The sequence below is a fragment of the Parus major genome, chromosome 4A (assembly GCF_001522545.3).
Source record: "Parus major isolate Abel chromosome 4A, Parus_major1.1, whole genome shotgun sequence".
Taxonomy (NCBI): Eukaryota; Metazoa; Chordata; class Aves; order Passeriformes; family Paridae; genus Parus; species Parus major.
Window position 1 is genome coordinate 185,479 of NC_031772.1, and position 18,692 is coordinate 204,170.

Here is an 18,692-nt window from a genome sequence, read left to right on the forward strand (position 1 = left end):
AGGGGACAAGAAACTGCAAAGGACCATGGTTTTTAAGATATCACTCAATCTATGGTTTTTCCCCACAGAAAAATTTCTCTTCTACCTCAAGCCTCTACCTATATTTTTAATTCACCATGCAAGCAAGAAATGGTTTAGCCTCCAATAGGAAATTGGAACATGCAAAGATTATGGATCATTTTCAGTCTGTTCACTTGGTATTTAAACAATTTAATTCCCAAACTGAAATGTGTTACTTTACAAATTCTAAGAAACAGATGCAATAAGATGCAATGAGGCTACTTCAAATCTCTACCTGAAGCAGCAGACGCACAGTCCTGCCAGCTGCCAGACTCTCCATCCCTAAGTGCTGGGAGGGCTGAGGGGGTCGAAATCCCATCCCTGTCCCCATCCCCACTGGGGCAGAAACACTCCCAGGGCTGCTGCACCAAGAAAGGCAGCTGACTCAGATCCAGAATTGCTCACTCAGTAAGGGGAACGTTACCTGAGGTACTGGTGAGTAATTCCAAAATTTTAACATGAGGTCGGGAAAAAGAGCACTACGGTTGTGGTGCAGGGTGACAACAGAGCTAGGCTGTATTTTGGGTTTTCCCACACCACCTCCCAGCTCCCAGGCTGTGATTTCTGCAGGTGAAGCCATCCTTCGGCTGCTGCCTCCCAGCAGGACCTTGCTGTGTAACACTCAGGTGGGTGGCAAAGGAGGCTCAAGCCCCACATCCTGTTTCAGACACCAAAATGGGGTGGAAGGCACAAGCAACATGAGCAGACATTTTGCCTTTTCCTCGTGATGCTTCTCAATCTTCTCAATCCTGCTTGCTTCTCAATTCCTTCTCAATCCTGTATCACTGAGCTACTGCTACAGCTGGAGCACATTCCAGCAGGGCGCAGGCCCCTGTTCAAGTTCAGACCAAGGCAGGAAGGAGGAAAGGAGGCAGCTCCACCAAGGCATTGACAAAAGACAAGGCTCAATGGGACACCCAGATGTGGGACTGGTGACATCCAGCAGCTGAGGGTGCTGGCTATGGCAGCCAACAGCAAATATCCAGCCTGCAAACTCATGAATCCGTGTAGCACGAAGCCCAGCACGGCGACATCCGTGGCAGGAGCCAAACTGGCAGAGTCATTTCTCTCAGCATCCCCAAGAACCTACATTTCTGTACCCCTGCTGTGGGATACAAAACCTGGACACAAGGTGCAGGGATTGTGTGAAATCAGGGTCCTGGACAGGCAGGTGGGATTATTACCTCTTTGTAACTCAGTGCTGCTGATGGCCTGAGCGGAGGAGCAGGACGGAGGCAGCTCAGGCTCCAGGGCTTGAGGATTTTGGGGGGTTCCAGAGGCCCACGGATCTGCCCAGCTGAACTAAATGTCTGAAAAAACAGATAAGAAGCAAACCATGACTGTTAACCACAAAACAAGGCAGAGAAGTGGAGGGGGATGGACAAGCCTTGAGATACTGAGACATCTAAGTTACAACAAAAATAGGGCAGGATACATGTAAAATGATACAAGAACAACATGGTTACAAAGCAAACAGCAGGATGTGTCCTACAGCTGTCTTGTTACATTAGCCTCAGGGTGCTGCTGAAACAGAGAGCTCAGGCAGCAGTGAAGAACCCAGGTGTAACTTTTTAAAATTATTTTTAATTTTTTTTGTTTTCCGTTTACTTTTTTTTTTTAATTGATTCTGCTGCTGTGCTTCTTCTGCACTTTTTTTCACTCCTGGATTTCTCAGCTTCTCTGAGCTGAGCTCCTTGGGGATATTCCCTCATGTAGAGTCCCGCTTATCTCAGTCCTCTGGATCAGGACAAAAACTCCAAAGCCCATTAGGATCTTGTTTCTTGTGTTTATTAAAATGTTGTCACAAAACTTGGCAGGTCTCTCCAGACTTTCTGCACAAGTTCAATTCACCGCAATCTAGCACATTTCCTTCTGATGGTACAAAATGGCTTTGTGGCTTTTCTAACTTTAACAGTTATTCTCATGTATCACCATGAAAACATGCTCATAAATTTCATGTTATACGAAATTCAGTGTTTTTCTGGATCTCAGAGCTAAGCATCAGAAACAAGTGCACACACTCTGTGTTTCAGACTCCAACAGCAGGCAGCACAGGCCAGGAGGTGACACTTACTGAATGAGGGCTCCAGGACTGTGTTTTGGAGACAGTACTGTATGTCCCTTTGGTCAGCCTTTGCAAGTGGTCAAGCCATTCATGCAAGTCCTGGCTGGTGCTGCAGGACACAGTGATCCGCTCCATCATGTTCCCTGTGGCAGAGGGTTAAATAATTGTCTTTAGCAAGTGGTAGAGACTCAGGAGGAAACACATGGCGAGATCAGCTCAGCACAGCAGGAAATGGCTCCTCAGTTTGCACAGTGGCTCCAAAAAGGCCAGAGCAAAGATAGAAACAGATGCACGGAATCATTAAGGTTGGAAAAGACATCTAAGATCATCATTAACCCATCACTGCAAGGTGCACCACTAAACTTTGTCCCTAAGCATCTCATCTACAATGATGATGACTGCCCATCCTGCTCCAGCCAACCACTGACAGGGTGGGAGCTACAAGAAATGCTAAGTGAGCTGGTGAGATGAATGTATGAGGATTATTTAATGTTGGAGGTCATTAAACACAACATTTCTATGATTAACAGGATCCCGACACCAAATACCACCAGCACCAAATACCACCTGCACTGCAGCCCAGGCACTGAGCATGAAATGACTGTGTATACCTAAAAGTAATGAGAAAAACTGAAAGAGAAGATTGAATGAAAGCTCCCTGATGACCAAAACTGTTCATCTGTCAATAAACGAGGTACTCAGAACTATAAGGGATGGCTGCTGGATGCAGACAAGGCACACCAGTGCAGAGCAGTGCTACTGGGGTGAGAGATTTGTCTCATACAAAACACTATGGTCTCCAAAGGCAGCCAGAGGCAGAGCTCCAGGGCACTCGGTGGAGATTGCCTCAAGCAGGACAGAGGTGCTCAGAAACTCAGACAACACATGGTAAAAGAGCAGGAGGAAGATCATGGTGGGGGATTAGGGGAAGGAAGACCAGTACTTCCAGTGGTAACTGTTGTGTGCACTGGGAGGACTGCCCCAGGCAGAGGGCCTCACTGACCTGTGATTTCAAACATGTGCTCATTCCCTTCAGCATCTTCCAGCTTTGTCAGCGTCATTCCCGTCAAAGGCAGCTTTCCCTGGGAGAGTTGAAGAGCAGTCAGTGTCTGCAGGTGTTGTTCTGCTTGTTTCTGCTGATTCCTTTCTCTTTGGAAATTGCCATTTAAAATTAATTTGTGAAGGATTCAGACTGCATAAAAAGTCTCCTTTAAGGTATGGATCTAGATTTCCCTACACAACTAGGTCAAATGTCAGAGATGAGGCTCCCATGACAACTGAGTCATCCCGAATCATCTGCTGCCCTTTTCCTTCATTCAGTGCAAACCTTTTTTACAGTCAATTCAGAAGGATCAATTTCCCCTGGCTTTTTCTGAAAGCCTTCCCCATCCCTCTAATTTGCATGCTGAACTGCCTGCTCATCTTACTCCCACTGATGGGTCAAGCCAGAAAACCCAGCCAAATATTTCCCAAATATTTTTCATCTCCCTTGCTATGACAAATGACACATCAAAATAAGAGCATCCTTTTCCTGGCAGTGTTGATAGTTTCACACAGCTGGAGAAAAGCCAAGGTCTCAACAGCCATTGGATGTTATGGAAAATGGTAGAACACAAGAAATACAGAGTTATACTTAGTACCTTATGGTGTGGAACTTTCATGCTCTTTGTAGTGGGCTTTATAAGAATTTTCCAGAGATAACACAAAACTGAAAGCCAGCTGGCTGGTCAAAACCCTACAGCTGGGTCAGAACACCTTACACACACACTTGACTCTCAAGAAGAGCAGGTAAAACAACAGGTTTTGAGGTTTTTCCTTTTTTTTTTTAGTTTCACGGCATTCACTTACCAAATGCTGCTTAACCAATTATCAGGACAAAGGCATTGACTATTCTTGGACATGGTAAAGCCAAGCCCTGGTTCCCAGCCTGGGGTGTTAGCATCACAACAGAGTTGGAAGGATGCAGAGGACTTGAATTTGATAAGAACTATCTGATTTGCTTTTCTACAACAAACACCCTGCAATTTCAAACTAAGCATGCCTACCTGGTAGATGAACCCACTCATCCGTGGGCTTGCAGACAGCATCAACAAAACATTGGAAAACAGCAAGAAATACCGCTCCTCTTTCTCCTGGGGGGATAAGCATTTAGGTTAGTGCAGTCTGCAATGCATCACAAACAGCTGCCTCCAGCAAACTGAACCTGTAGCAACTGGAATCACAGCCTGTGAAATCACCCTCAAACCAGCTATTCTGGCTTTTTTTTCTTCCTTACAGTATCTCATTTATGTACCAATTTTCATTGCATAGATTTTTCTCTGCATCCTGCTAATCCTATTCCAATCATTGCAGAGTGCCTCAGAAGGCCTTATGTCCCCCAGCATCCCACATTCCAAACAAGAAAGACTTTTGGGACTACATGCTGCATGGGTTTGTTTTACAGGTCCTCCCTTGCCAGGGAAAAATTGCAACAAGCAATTCAGTGTTAACAGGTACTTTCCTACACTGAGCACGCAGCACACATGGGTTTAGCACTGCTGGGGAAGGTCTGTGTCAGGCACTGGTGCAATGCATGAGGACCACTAGGACAAGAATCACTGCAGTTAAAGCACAAGCTTTAACTTTTAAGCTCTGAGGTAGGGCATCAGAGCAGCCCCTGTGCTGCATACAGGGTATTTTCTAGTCACTCTCATTTCTCAGTGTAAGTCACAGGGGAGAAAGAGGGAAATTAATGTGCTATATGACACTGAGATATTTCTTTTCTTGAAAAGTGTGTCACCAAAGGCCTGAAGCTAAGCCTGTGGGGTGCCTGACACACTCCAAAGATGTGCACAGTCTTGCACAGCTCTTCCCAAGGTAAAATTATTTATCAGCGTTATTTATCATCAGTTTGTGGTCTGGAAGGAGAGGAGCTGCTGCCTCGCATCATTTACCCCAGGAGCAAGTGGATATTCAGACACAAAGTCTTTAGCCCACAGAAGAAACACCACACTCACTTCATTTCCTCCAGACTGCACCATAACCTGGGACATGTAGATGATGTTTCCCATCATTTTTATGTCCTCTCCTTCCCAGCGCTGGATGGATTCAGAAAGGATTTGCAGCTCAAGTTGTTTCCTCTTCCTCAGCTCCTGGCACTGCGACTGGGAATCACAGCAGAGCTTTGTGAGGTGAAGGGCAGGAGCCAACCCAAACCATCCCAGTTTCACCAGCAACACTCACACAGCCCTGTGGGCTCAAGGATGGTCATGTCAGGGATCAGGAAAGCCTGCTTTGGCTCCATTATATAAAGTCTGTTAAAAAACCACATTCTAGTGATTTATGAAATAATGATCACATTCAAATGTCAAGGAAAGTGCAAACTGCACTGAGCAAACTTTTCTTTCCAAACCAGCCCTACTTCTGAGAGCTCAGGGACACAATTTCCAAACCAAGCCAGCCTGCACAGTTAAATGTCTTTAATTTTGCTACTGCTCAGAGACATTTTGCCCATTTTGTCCAAACAGTGGAGTTAAACTTCTAGCACTGCAAAGCCCCACAAGTCAGATGGGTGGATATTTTCTAACCAAAATCTGGGAACCCAAAAGCAGGATTGGGTGGTGCTGTAGATTAGCACAAAAAAGAATCTTCTGAAAGTGCTGTAATTGAAAAGAATGCATCACTGCTGGGCAGCTGGGGACTGGGGAAGCTCCAGAGGGTGACCAGTCTCTCATCAGCTCTCAGCAAGACATGACAATGCTGACTGATCAAAGAGTCCTGCAAATCCAAGCAATACTTTCTTTAACTGACCCCTCTGCCAACAGGAAAAATTGCTGTAAAGCCAAACCAGGGCTGTTTTCACCAACTGCTTGGTTTTTTCCAAACCCCTTTTTCTGACAGACATTTTCCTCCTTTCCAATTCATTGACTACCCAGCTCTTCAAAGAGAGAGGCTGCATTGGGTCTAGTTTGAAACCACACACATTTGAAACAAAATGTGGATGTTTACTCTGGTTCTGCAACTGTTGTATGTTTTGACAGCTCCCCAAGTGTCCAAACCCAGTGTTCCCAGGACAGAAATCCAAATATAATCCATATAATCCATAGGAGTTAATCACAGTCTGTGCAGAGGCACCGCTGTGAATCACAGCGCCTCTTGGTCCCTTCCTGCCTTTGCTTGAGAACCTTCCTGGTCCTATAACAGGACCACATGCCCATCACTAGGGGCACCTCTGACTGTCTAACCTCAAATCCACACTGAACCTCTTTAGCAGTGTCATAATGACATCAAATTACTCATCAGCCAAGTACACATTTCAAGTAAAACCATCCAGCACTTACGAGATTTCCTAAAGATTAATGACACCTTGTAATTTAAATGAGTTATTTCCCTGTTAGCTTCCAGAATAAATGGAAAGGGTGCTGAGTTTCTAAGTAAATGTAACATGATCGCCCTTTCCTGTTTTCTATGAACTTTCTCCTCCCTATCTTTTATCTGCACTGCAAAATACTTGCATCTGTCACAAACATGTGACATCTGTTGTGCTAAAGGAAGGAAGCTAGACCATATCTGGAGTGGTTATAGTGAAAGGTTCTCTGTGCCTTCAAAGCAAGAGAGACTAGAGCTTTTTTAATAACCGAAAAAAGCTTTTCCAGGTAAAACCATTGTGCACATGGATGGCTTTTCCCCCTCTATTTCATCTCAGTGTGGCAGGACTTTGAGGTGTGCAGGTGACAGAGTCCACAGAAAGAAGTTTTCTATCTCTGACTCATCCTTTCTCTCTGTTCCCCACCTATGGCCATGGCATCTGGAGCCACAAATTACTGGAATGTGGTCAAAGCCTCCTGATGCCCACGGAGCAAAATTCAGCAAAACCAAGAGTTACTCCATGGGCTCAGAGGGGAACTTCCCATTGGCACCAGCACTCAGGTCAGTCACAGCTGTGCTAACCTCCCCCTCAATGAGCAAGGGGTGGTCTAGTTTCAGGTGGCAAATGGTTAGGGAATGGAGACAACAGGAGATGAAAGGGACCCTACTGCTACCACAGCCCGCACATGGCTTTCAGTAATAGAGGAGAAACTTGGAGATCCACCATCTCTACTCTGAGACCATAGAGCCAGCATGCACTTGCTGCAGCCAGAGGAGCAGCTCTAGGCTTGAAATGTGAAATTAAGTTTCTTTGTAACCCATCTTTTCCATTTCAAAAGACCTTTTTTCCTAATGAGGAGACAAATGTCATATTTGACTCATTCTTCATGAAATGCAGACCTGAAATGGAGTGCTCTATTTTAAGAATTGCCACCTACCACAAGGGACTTGAAGGATGTGACAGCTTTCAAAACATCTTCATGATCTGCATGCGCCTCCTAGTGAAGGGAGAGCAAATTTCTCAGCCATCAGCAGCAGTGGCACCCACCCTGAGCAACAACCCATCCTGAGCATCAACCACTGTCCCAGGACACTCAGGGCTGCAGATACAGGCAGCATGGGCTTCAGGAGGAGGCCAAAGTCCCCCAGGTACCTTTCCCACCATCTACTTCAACATGGGTAAAAGCATCTATGCAATTCACTGATACCAATTTAACAAGTGTGAAGTGGCTAGAGCAAGAGTGGGTGTGATTTGACTTAGAACAAATCTGACTTGCAAAGAAAAAACAATGAAAACAGGCAGTGGTGCAGGGTGCACCATCAGGAAGGAAACTTCCATTGATGTGCCAGGTGTTCCAGCCACTGCCATATCAAGGGTGGAAATCAATGAGCCTCAAGGGGACTTCACCTCTGGGTTTAAGGGAGGGAATGTCTGAGCAGAGAGCTCTTGAGCCAGGTAAAAGCAGAATGGTGACCCTTATCTCTGAACCCTATGCTAGTACTCTCCCAGAATTTTCCACTGGGTCTAGGGCCTTGCTCCTCACCACCAAGTCCTCATGCCAAGAAAATCATAAGGTGTCTAGGTTGTGATGGAGCTGTCCCCACAGCCTGGGATTGCTTATCTGGAATGTGGGATGAGTGGCTGCCCTGAACACACCTGCCCCCTCAGCAGCTCTGCAGCAGCACAAGGAATGCTGTGGTGTACATCCACACTGCACACAGCCATCCTCTTCCCACAGCATCACAGCTTAAACCTCAGCCCTACTGATTCATGCAACAAAACTCCCACACTCAGCTTAGAAACTAAGAGGAATAGGTGATGTGTGTGTCCCCAAATCTACTGCTGAATTGTCTGCAAAGAGCAGGCAAAGAGCACAGTGCATATCCTGCAAAGAGCACTTTATCCCTGAATGGGCATGGTGGCTGCAGACAGGCTCAGTTCAGCCCCTGCAGCTCAGTTCAGCCAGGTGAGAGGGTACAGGTAGGTCTGGAGTGTGCCTACCCTGCAGGTTCTCATGACCTCTACTATGCAAGCATATCCCTGGGCTCAAGCACAGAAGTTGTAATCCTTTGGCTTGATAGTAGGTCATGGAAAAGTGTGCTGAATTAAAACTGGATGAGGGGAAAAAGTAAACTTGCTTAGAAACAGACTGTTACTTCTGTTTTCTTCAGCCCCTTGCACCACCCCTGAGTTTTGCCTTCTGCAGCTGAAGTGCATCAGCAGTGAGTAGCAGAGCTCCAATAGCAGAGATTTCTACAGTCCCTGGGGCAAGAAATGTCCTGAAGCAGACCTGCTTCTTGCCAAGGAAGTCTCTGTGCCCATGGCTGCTCTCCCTGCTCCCAGGGGCTCACTCTCCACCCCTGTGTCTGTGCTAGCTGCCAGATTCATGTCTGTCTGTGCAGCTCTGCTCTACCCAGAAGCACTACCCTAGGGCAAGGGGTGGGAATGTGCCTGCAAGCCACAGGAGTGAGTGAGGAATCTCATCAAATGATAACAAAAACAGGGATTTATTTTCAGCTGGGCAAATAAACAGCAGCCGCAGCCCAACCCTAGACTGTGCTTTTACTTGTGGCTCTCACTTTTAATCTGAAAGGTGGATAATGTCTGGGGCACATGGGACATCTCCTTGGAGATGTGAGTACTTTTAGCCACATGGTGCTCAAATACCAAGAGGCAGAGGTATCTCTTGAAGCTCAGGGAGAAGCTCTGGCAGCATCAAGGGGCAGAGACTGCCCAGAAGCCCCACACCTCACCTACCTCCATGTGCCGCTCCAGCTCCTGCAGCAGTGTCACGTACTTTTCCAGCCTCAGGAAGGGTTTGCTGAGGCTTGTGGTCAGGATGAGAATGCCTGGGCTGGCTGCACCCTGGCTCTCCATGAACTTCTCCAGCTCATCACTATAAAAAGAGACAAAAACAACAAGGAGGGCTCTCAGAACTGAGGGCTGTGTTTTGCTGCCTCCCATGCTCTCCTGATGGCCAGGGCTCTGCTCTGAGCTGGGCCTCTTTAGAGGCAGCAGAGAGTCCTCTCTGAGCACCCCCCACCCACCACCAACTCCATGGAGCAGGAGGGGAGGTCCTAGCCAAGCAAGACCCTTCTCCCCTGGAAAGAAGGACAGGATGCTATGTAGCCACAGGGGTTGGAATGCACAGCCCCTGGGGCGCACTGGTGCCAGCAGCTGGTCCCCAGCACAGCAAAGTGGCATAGGGCCAGGTATCTGGTGGCTGGGGAGAGGGGGAGGACAGCAGCACCTGCATAAGCTGGTACTGTGCTGGAGGAGGCTGAAGTAATGCACTGGGACCCTGCTGGAAGCTGTGATGCAGGTGATTGCATGTATGTTGCTCCAGAGAACACGGCTTCTGTGTGTCAGTACATTTGACAAAGCTGATTCTTTGGCTGGTTTAGGAAAAGAGGTGAGACTCAGGAATCACATGAATGAGTAATTTGCTGGAGCCAGGCTTGTTGTTACACTGAATAAAAGCTGGGTTTCAGCAGGTAAGTAAATACATTGTGAGTTCCCATTGCAGAAAGGGAAGACTTAAATACTATGGATGTGGTCCTGGCTTTCTTTCCCATCATTGCAGGGAGGACAGCTAACCTGCATTAGGGATGACACAGTGGTAGAGCCTGACACACTTTTGAGCAGGACATCACACAAATTCAAGTGTCTACTTACATGGGTCATGTTGAAGAAAGATGCGATCTACCAATGACCCTGTAAATCAATCATTTGGTTGAATAGAAGCTCCATTAATAAACTGGGCAACTGGGTGACTGGATGACCAACGATGTGCTCCCCCCACCATGGTGCCACAGGGGAACACCCTCCCATTTGTCAGTGTGTGAGCACTAGACCAGTGGGTCTGAAACAGCATCTGGGTCCTTTAACAAGTAACAATCACAGATGATGCTACTGCCAGAGCTGAGGCTGCCTGTTTGACCCAAGGTGGGAGTCCTGTATGTGCAAAAAGGACCTGTGAGATCAGCTCTGAACATGAGCAGTGTGAGCTGTCTTCATGCTGAAGCTGAAAGGCCCAGTGGAAAAACCCAAAGCTCCATCAGCAGGAAATACCCTTGCCCTATTGTCAAAACACAGGTCAACAGCCATGACAGGCCAAGTATTAATAATAAAAGTTAACTTTTTAAAGGAGTCTGAATCTCCTTCTTCATCACTCACCTGTGCTGTGTGAGGACATTCACTGCTGAAGGGTGGTTAGCACAGTACGTCAGGTACAGGGAGCGGAACTGGGGCATCAGGTTCATGAAACAGCCTCCCACACGCTGCTGGTTCTCGGGGAGCCTACAGACACCAACACACCAGCCATGCTAAGCCTCAGGATCTGCACCCTGCAGCTACCTCTCAGGGACCTGCCCAGGAACTACCCACTGCTCAGGGCCATTCCCAGATCACCCCATAACTGCAGCACTGAGCAAACACCCACACCTGCCACCTGGGGAAGAGGGGGATCCTCAGCTGGGTCTGGGTTCCTGTGGTGCAGACAGTGAGCATCACAACCCATTATCAGCCTCAGATAACCTGTGACACAACATGGTATGTCTCACCAGCAGAGCTACAGCTGGGATGATGAGGATGAAGACGTGCTGGATCTAGGGGCAGTGCAGGGGTGGGTCCCACTCTCTGGGCTGCCCATGAATATGAAAAAAACAGAAAAAGAAGGAGAAGCCACAGCCAGAATATATTCCCAATATTCAGTCTTTCCCCATCTCTTTACAGCCCTTAGCTAAGACTAAACATGTCTGTCAGCCTCCCTGCAAGAAATTATCACCTCTAATAATTTGCTCTTTGCTCCCTGGCAATTCCCATCTTCATGCCTGCCAGATCTCCCACCCTGCATGTGTCTGTGCCCTTGGCTTAGGCACACTTTTGTGTCAGGTCTAGTGACACTCATTCAGCAGATGCCTTAACACCAGCAATGTCAGAGTTCCTTCTACCTTCCCTCCTGCCAAAGTACTGCCTGCTACCTTTCCTCATTCCATTTATCTTCTACATTTAACAAGTCTAAGACAACAGACAGGAGGAACATTAATGAATATTTCTATTCATTTATTACTTCTATTTCTATTACTTTTAGGTACAATTGAAAAGCTTAACAACCTCACTGCTATGACACAAACTTACTTTGCAACTTCCTCCAAGGCTTGGTTCAGTGTTTGCTGAAAAGCAGAGATTTCTTCCATGTTTCCCAGCAATGCCATGATGTCCCCGGCACTGAGCCTACAAGAGCCACACCACCAGTTACCATCAAAGAGAAATTGCTCTCAGGAGCACTGCATTTTTATTCATCAGCGGTCCTTCAAAAAAGACACAAAAAGTTCCCTTTCCCCAAATACAGCATCGGACAGAACACAAAACTCATGATCTGTGAGCTACAGACCACAGTCTCCTGAAGATGTCTGCTGCCAAGGATTATTTTAATTGCATTTGAATCACTTAATCCCACTAATCTTCTCAGCTCTTTAGCTGTCTAATAGACACAGACAGATGGGATTTGAGCCAGAGGTGGGGAGGGAGGTGTGTGCAAAGACACAGAGTTTTGTCTTCAGGGATTTGCCATGGGTTTCCCTATGGGAGGAGAGTCCTAGTGGTATGGGGCTTCTTTGTTCTTTGAGTGAGGCTGGATGTTTCCAAAGGTAATGTGCCTGTTTCTGTCATCCTAAGAGTCACTCTCATACTACCCTCATTTAGGCCTACAACGCTGAGAGCACAAAAAATTTTCCCACATGAAGATTTTGGGAAAGGAGAAGTGACTGAAATACAGAGGCCTTAGAATACCACTCTCCCATCTCTCCTGACTGAACACATGCCCTCTGTCCATGACATCCCAGGGCTCCCACAGTGTTCTTTCCACCTCAGATGCCCTTATATCTTACTTATCGTAAGACTGGAGGGGTCTTAAGTAAGTCCCCAGAAGTGACTGTAGTTCCTTCGCATAATCTCGTTCTGTTTCCAGAATATTTTGCAACACCTAGGGTGAGAGACAGAGTGCTGAGAAGATCTTTGTACTAGCAAATTAGTCAAAAGAATACAACATCAGCTTCCAAGTTTGGAAAAGCATGGAAATGTATTTTAAGTCCAGAAATTACATTTCTTAGTGCAGAACCCAGAACACTCAGGAAAGTCCTGGTGGTCAAATATTGAGATTTTACTTTGCAAACTTGGGAAGATCTGGAAAGCAGGTGGTAAAGGCTGCTTCTGTGGCAGATCAAGCCAGGGCACACGTCATTTGCCACTTCAGAGATGTAATAATCTGGGTTTGGTCCTGTAATCCATCTCAGCAGCTGGTTTGTCTCTGGCCATACAGCAGGCAAAGCCAGTGCCTGCACACTCCCAGTCAGTACTCCAGTTTCTCAGTGCTGGAAATGGTGGAGGTGGCTTCCAGTGCCCTGGACATACTGCTTCTACTTTGCTTTGCTCAAAATATATTTAGATATACTGATCAGCAGGATTCCACTCCAGCACTGAGAGCCAGGGATGCTCACATGAGGCATCTTCACTCTCTTACACCACAGCCTGGGTACAGGGGGAAGGTAACTGCCCCTGCTTTGCCAGACCTCCTCACTTTGGCAGCAATATGTAAAGGAGGGGATGTTTTCCCACCCCTTCTGCAGCAGCAATTCATGGCCAGGCAGGCTGTGAACCTGCTCCAAGGCCAAGCCCAGTTACAAAGCCAGGCCATGAGCTGTGGCAGCTCCCATTCTCCGAGGCCTGCAGCTGCTGGCAGAGGCACAGAACAGGCACTTTGGGGTGTAACATCTCCAGCCAAACCAAAGAAAGGGGCCAGAGCCCTGATTCGGCTTGCTTACACCATGACATTATCCCCCCATCTTTATCAACAGGAAATACTGTGCCTTATTCCCTGCATTGATTTGAAAGCTGTCACCTCTCCTTAATTGTCTCAGTTGTCTACTTCAGGTCTCTACTTTTGACATCTTGCAGTCACTTCCATTTGTGGTTTATTGTCTCCATGGCCTTGAATCAAGGGAATGGAAACAGCTGCATTTAAACACCAAGTCACATCCCCAGTTGTTACAAATTGCTTCAATGATTTTTAAGGGAAGGAGCCACTTCAGAAGTTTAATAACATGGTACTTATTAAAATGTATGATTAACACCTAAAAACTTACCACTGGGTAATAATTCTTTGTCAGTTGAGTGTTTTCTAGCCCTTTTAATGCTTTGGGAGAGAGTGGTTTCTCTGTACAAAAAAAAAAATAAAAAATAAAAAATCCGAGAATAAATTACAGGGCTCTGCTTTCATCCCATCAGAAAAAGACACTGCCACATTATGTCCAGCAAACGTAACTTCACTCCTGTGACCACAAAACTTCAATTGCAGGGTTTGTTTCCCCATTTCACAAAAAACTAGGATAAAACCAGTGGTATGCACGACACTGACAGTGGCCAAGTGAGTCACACCAGAAGCTTTGTGCATCCTCTGCCAGCCAATGTCCAGGTTTGCTCCAAAATCCCTGGCAGCAGCCCAGTATCTGGAAATGTTTTGAACTACAGTGTTGCTTCACCTGGCCCTAAAAACTAAATTTGTTTTTAAAATTGGGTGTCTGTCAGAAGTCACAGGTACTATGCTTTTATCCAGGTGATTCACAAGGCACTTGAAGTAAACCCAAATCAATATGCTGACCTCCAATCCCCACAGTCACTTGTGATGCAAAATCCTTCTCTGAATGTAGATTTAAATGAAAAGTTCCTAAAACCATGACAATCAATTCTCATTCTGCATTTAATAAATCCCTGTGGATGCCTCCAGCACTCACACTCACACACATGGACAAATCCCCGCTCAAATTTTCCTTCCCTTCCAGCAGCATGCCTTTGCCAGCAACACCATCTCCCCTCTGGACTGGGGCAGGCAGGCAGAGCAAGGCTGGCCCAGTCCTGGCCACACTGGACATCCTGAAACAGCTCCATGCAATGTGCAGCAGACAGGCTCTCCTGTCTCCCTGCAATCACTTAGACAAGGCAATTACTTTCACACTGATAGCAGAGGAGAAACTTGAAATTGATACATTTACCCTCTTTATGTACTGTCTAATTATTGCCCTTGTAGTGCTTCCTGTCACTTCCAGCTAAAGGCTCACAGGAGCTCAGCTCTGCAGTTATTTCACAGAATATTTCCAACCAAAGGGCACACCTAGGACACAGCAGAGGTATGGACACTGCTGAAAAACAAGTAACTGCATTCAGAGGGACCAGTCTTACACTATGGAGGTAGGAAAAGCAGCTCCCTGCCAGCTGCAGCCCCAGCAGCGTTCCTGGGGCAGGGAGGGTTCACTGATGGTTCCTCATTCCTTGCTTGCAATACAGACACAACTCCTGAGCATGCAGACACCGGGGCAATGAACCCTCCTGCCACGTGGAACGGTGCCGAGAGAGCATCTGGAGGGAAAAGCTCTGCAGACAGAAAAATCTGATGGGCTCTTACATCAGGATCTCTGAGAGACTGGCCCTTCACTTCAGTGAGGCAGTGTCATGTCATGCAACTCCCATCTAATTTTCCTTATAGGACTCAAGTTTGTTCTCCTTTTTTTAAAACATCTCTTTTCCCCTCACTGAGTTAATTAGTGATTCCTGAGTTGTGCCAGACAAGCCTTCAATCCCTGCTGCAACTTCCTGCTCCAACTCAAACATCATTTCCCAGAGGGAAACAGTGGGAGATGAGATATCTTAACAATCATTTTTTAAATTTAGAATTAAATAAAAATGGACCTAATTCTGAACACTAAAAAATGGATTTTTTTCTTCCCTCCTTTGCTTTATTTTTGCAAGAGTAGAAACAAGGATGTCCAACCGGCTGCACATTTTGCTACTTTGCAGATCCCTGCTGGCATCTCAGGGTTTGAGGCCAGAGCAGATCCTGAGCCATAGAACCAGCACCAAGCACACAATTGGTCTCTGTTTATGGTAAGTCCTCAAGGCACATTAAGGAGTTAAGTTGCATTTTGCAAAAAAACACTTTAATCTCAGACAAAGGCCTGGGCAGGGGTGAGCTGCTTGAATGGATGTGTAATGCCACAGGGCAGTTGGCCAGGGGCTTCACATCATCACCACCCTACGTCTTGGTTCAACCACATCACAGAAAATGTTAAGGACACTCAACACAAAGCTCAATAAAGGCAGATGTCACTGACAGATCATCCCCTCCTTCTTCCTTTCTCCATACTGCAGCAGAAGCATCTGGGGGAAAATGTACTTTGAAATCAACCATCACTATGGACCAAAACAGGGACCATGCCCTGTGGCCATGCATTTTTGCTGGATTCCACACCGTGATAGTGAGCACCCATTCCACTGATACCTGAAAAGCCAGGATCAAACACAAATACATTGCCTGACCAAGGTCTTTAACAAAAAGCTAGTTCTGTGCTCAGACACTGGAATGACCTGACAGTTCCTCAGGACAAAGGAGACCCACATCCATCTCTGTTGTCATCCTCTGACAATATCCCTGCTTCCATGCTGCTGGGGCTTGGGGGGAGCAAGAGAAAGACAATTTTTACATTCAAGCAATTCATCTGAAACACTGCACTTTACCCTTCCACTCATCCTTCCATTAGCCCAGCTGTCTGAAGTACACAAACTGTCCTTAATAAATAGCAGAAATTTCCCAAAGGCACGAGGGTCTTCACTGCATTATGCCACTGTCATTCAATCAGCACTTGAAAGCAATTTGCTTACCAGTAGATTTGATTTCTCTGACGTAGTTGCTTGGGAACCAGCCTGTTTTTCCATTCAAGGTGCCTTCCCACCAACCCCCTTCTTCAACTCGGGTGACATAAATAATGTCTCCTTTGTTAACAGAGAGTTCATCCTCATTGGTCTGCTTAAAATTGAACCTGGCTTTTACCACCAGCTGATGACTGCCATTCTCGGTCATCTCCTAAGGAAAGAAACGTGGAAAAACATCAGTAAATAGTCAAAAAAACAGAAACCACTAGGAGAAGCCATTGTTCTCCTCTGTTGTGACAGCTGTTTTTTCAGTATTGCTCTGTATAACAACCAATAATATCTTGCTGTTGTGTAAACATTCCCTTCAGAGGACCACAAGGTCCCTCCACAGCTTTAATTTACTTTCCCAGTGCAATGGGTGGCAGATAAGAATCACTCCTCTCGTGTCACACAGAGAAACACTGCAGTTTGGAGAACCTGTGGGGCTCTCTCCAGCTGAGACAGCAAGCCCATGAGGGAGATCAGGGGAGAACAACCTCTGGTGTTGACCCAGAGGTATGAATCAAACTCCTCTACCCCCAAGGCCATCAAACCACATGATTACACATTAAATAAAGGGTACCACAGGCTTGGACTGCCTCCGTAATCCCCTTGCTGACTGGGAAGCTGTGCTGTTGGAGTCACTCTGGGCGTCTCCAGCCGCGGAGTTAAGAGAGGACAGATGTGAACATGGCCCTTTTGACAGCTGATCTGGGGAAACAAAACAACATCTGAGTTTTATCCAGCTGTCCACCATCCCTCCACATCACAGCAAAGAGTAAAGCCTGTAAAGAAAAGAGGAACAGGGCACAACAATTCAAAGCACATCAGAGCAGGACAAGTGCATGGCATCTGCAGCATGGATACTCCCAGTCAGCAGTGAGGGTACTTTTCTGGGCTGGGATAACCCTTCCATCATGGTAGAAGTTGAATTGCAATCCAAGGCACTCCTAGGTTGTGCCAGCTCTGCAGCCACATGTCCAATTGCAGTATTTCTTTGAAATCCCCCTTAAAACTGTAGAAGAGTAAATAGTACTCAGTACTGTGATTCCCTACTGGGAATGTTTCTGGGATCCAAGTAAGCACTGTTGAAGGTGAGTCAAAATTTAGCTCTCCAGTGAATGCTCTTAGGTCATCTCTGCATCTGCAGTGTGGGCTATTCCAGTGAGTGGGGAGGAATGCTGAACACTTGGCCAATACAATCACTCTTCTATTTAGAGGAGTCCTTCTGGGTTCATTATCCAGCTGAAAGAGGTTAGGCACTATTTTGATTGCTGTCCATGGACTGTTGCCATTAGTCATGTGAGAGAGGGTTTCAAGCCACGCCAAGGAAGGACAGGAGTGTCATCCCCAGGAGATGAGCTGCCCATGGAAAGACTCACATCATCCCAGCAACTCCTAGAGCTGCCTCCTTCACACACTCAGAGCTCTTTCCTTTGCAAACCAGTCTCTAGGCTTGCTTCTGTCCCCATCTGACACTGGAGGCAATGCTGCTGCTGCTCTGGAACATCTGTTTTCATAATTAGTGATTTGTTTCTATATTAACACAAAAAAAATTGCCAGTGTAAGAAGTTTCCTCATCTTGAGTGCATCTAAGTGCAGAGACTTAGTAGCCTTGTTGCTAAGAGCAGTTCCAGCTCCTGCAGGATCTGGCAGCATTCAGGCCTAAAATCCTGTTGGATGCTGCAGAGGCGTAAAAACATGGGATTCAAGCCACCCAGTAATCCCCAGTACTTCACTGCTACTGCACCCCACACCACACTCTGGAACACTACTCAGATCACCTCCTTTCTGTGTCCCATGGTGCTCAAAAGACACAACAGCAGATATTAACATTTCAGTAAACTGTGAAGGACTTTTAAAATCGGTCTTGTAGCTTCTCTTCAGATTTAAGAATATTTCTGCATTCCAGAGCTGCAGTTTTCCACCTGCAGTGGGGACCTTGTGTGTCCATGGACCTCAAAAGCAGAACAGAGCAGTCTGCAGAAATCCTTGTGCTGGGTGTGCAAGTCCCTGGACCACATTTGGAGCTCTGCCTTGAAAACACTGCAAGAGGAGAGGGTGATACAGCCATGAAACATGAGCAAAAATCGGGAAAAGACAAACTCCAAGGCTGCTTTTCCTCTAGTCTCCTTCAGTCTGAATGTCAGCATGGAAAACTCATTCTGAAGGGGAAGTTTGGTGGGAGTTACAGGAACCCAGCTGGGCTTTTATTCTCCTCAGAGGTTTTATGTTCCAATAGGAAAACATCTCATCCTTAGATTGGACCTGGAGCAACACAAACTGTGAGCTCTTGTGGAAGGGGCTTACTTTGTCTTTCTCCTACCCCTTGCACAATGGGGACCAGGTCCGTGCCCATGACTTCCAGGTGCTGCTGCCTTACAAAGCCCAGCCATGCCATACTCACACACCAGTCTAGCCAGCCCACGCTCCAATGGGCAACATCCATGGTGAACCTTGTGTGCTGTCAGTGAG

General features: G+C 46.6%; 1 protein-coding gene across 3 annotated transcripts in view; it reads right to left on the reverse strand.

Moving 5' to 3' along the window:
• Window positions 1–18,692, reverse strand: part of ARHGEF6 (Rac/Cdc42 guanine nucleotide exchange factor 6) — a 41,383-nt gene that overhangs the window by 8,570 nt on the left and 14,121 nt on the right. For all 3 annotated transcript variants that reach the window (XM_015626276.3, XM_015626275.3, XM_015626278.3), the window contains 13 exons: window positions 16,801–16,928; window positions 16,188–16,389; window positions 13,619–13,689; window positions 12,365–12,459; window positions 11,613–11,708; window positions 10,650–10,772; window positions 9,231–9,369; window positions 7,411–7,470; window positions 5,122–5,268; window positions 4,171–4,257; window positions 3,129–3,207; window positions 2,135–2,268; window positions 1,245–1,370 (listed from right to left, as the gene is read on the reverse strand). In XM_015626276.3, coding sequence (XP_015481762.1) covers window positions 1,245–1,370; window positions 2,135–2,268; window positions 3,129–3,207; window positions 4,171–4,257; window positions 5,122–5,268; window positions 7,411–7,470; window positions 9,231–9,369; window positions 10,650–10,772; window positions 11,613–11,708; window positions 12,365–12,459; window positions 13,619–13,689; window positions 16,188–16,389; window positions 16,801–16,928 — 1,487 coding nt within the window. The remainder of the gene's footprint in view (window positions 1–1,244; window positions 1,371–2,134; window positions 2,269–3,128; window positions 3,208–4,170; window positions 4,258–5,121; window positions 5,269–7,410; window positions 7,471–9,230; window positions 9,370–10,649; window positions 10,773–11,612; window positions 11,709–12,364; window positions 12,460–13,618; window positions 13,690–16,187; window positions 16,390–16,800; window positions 16,929–18,692) is intronic.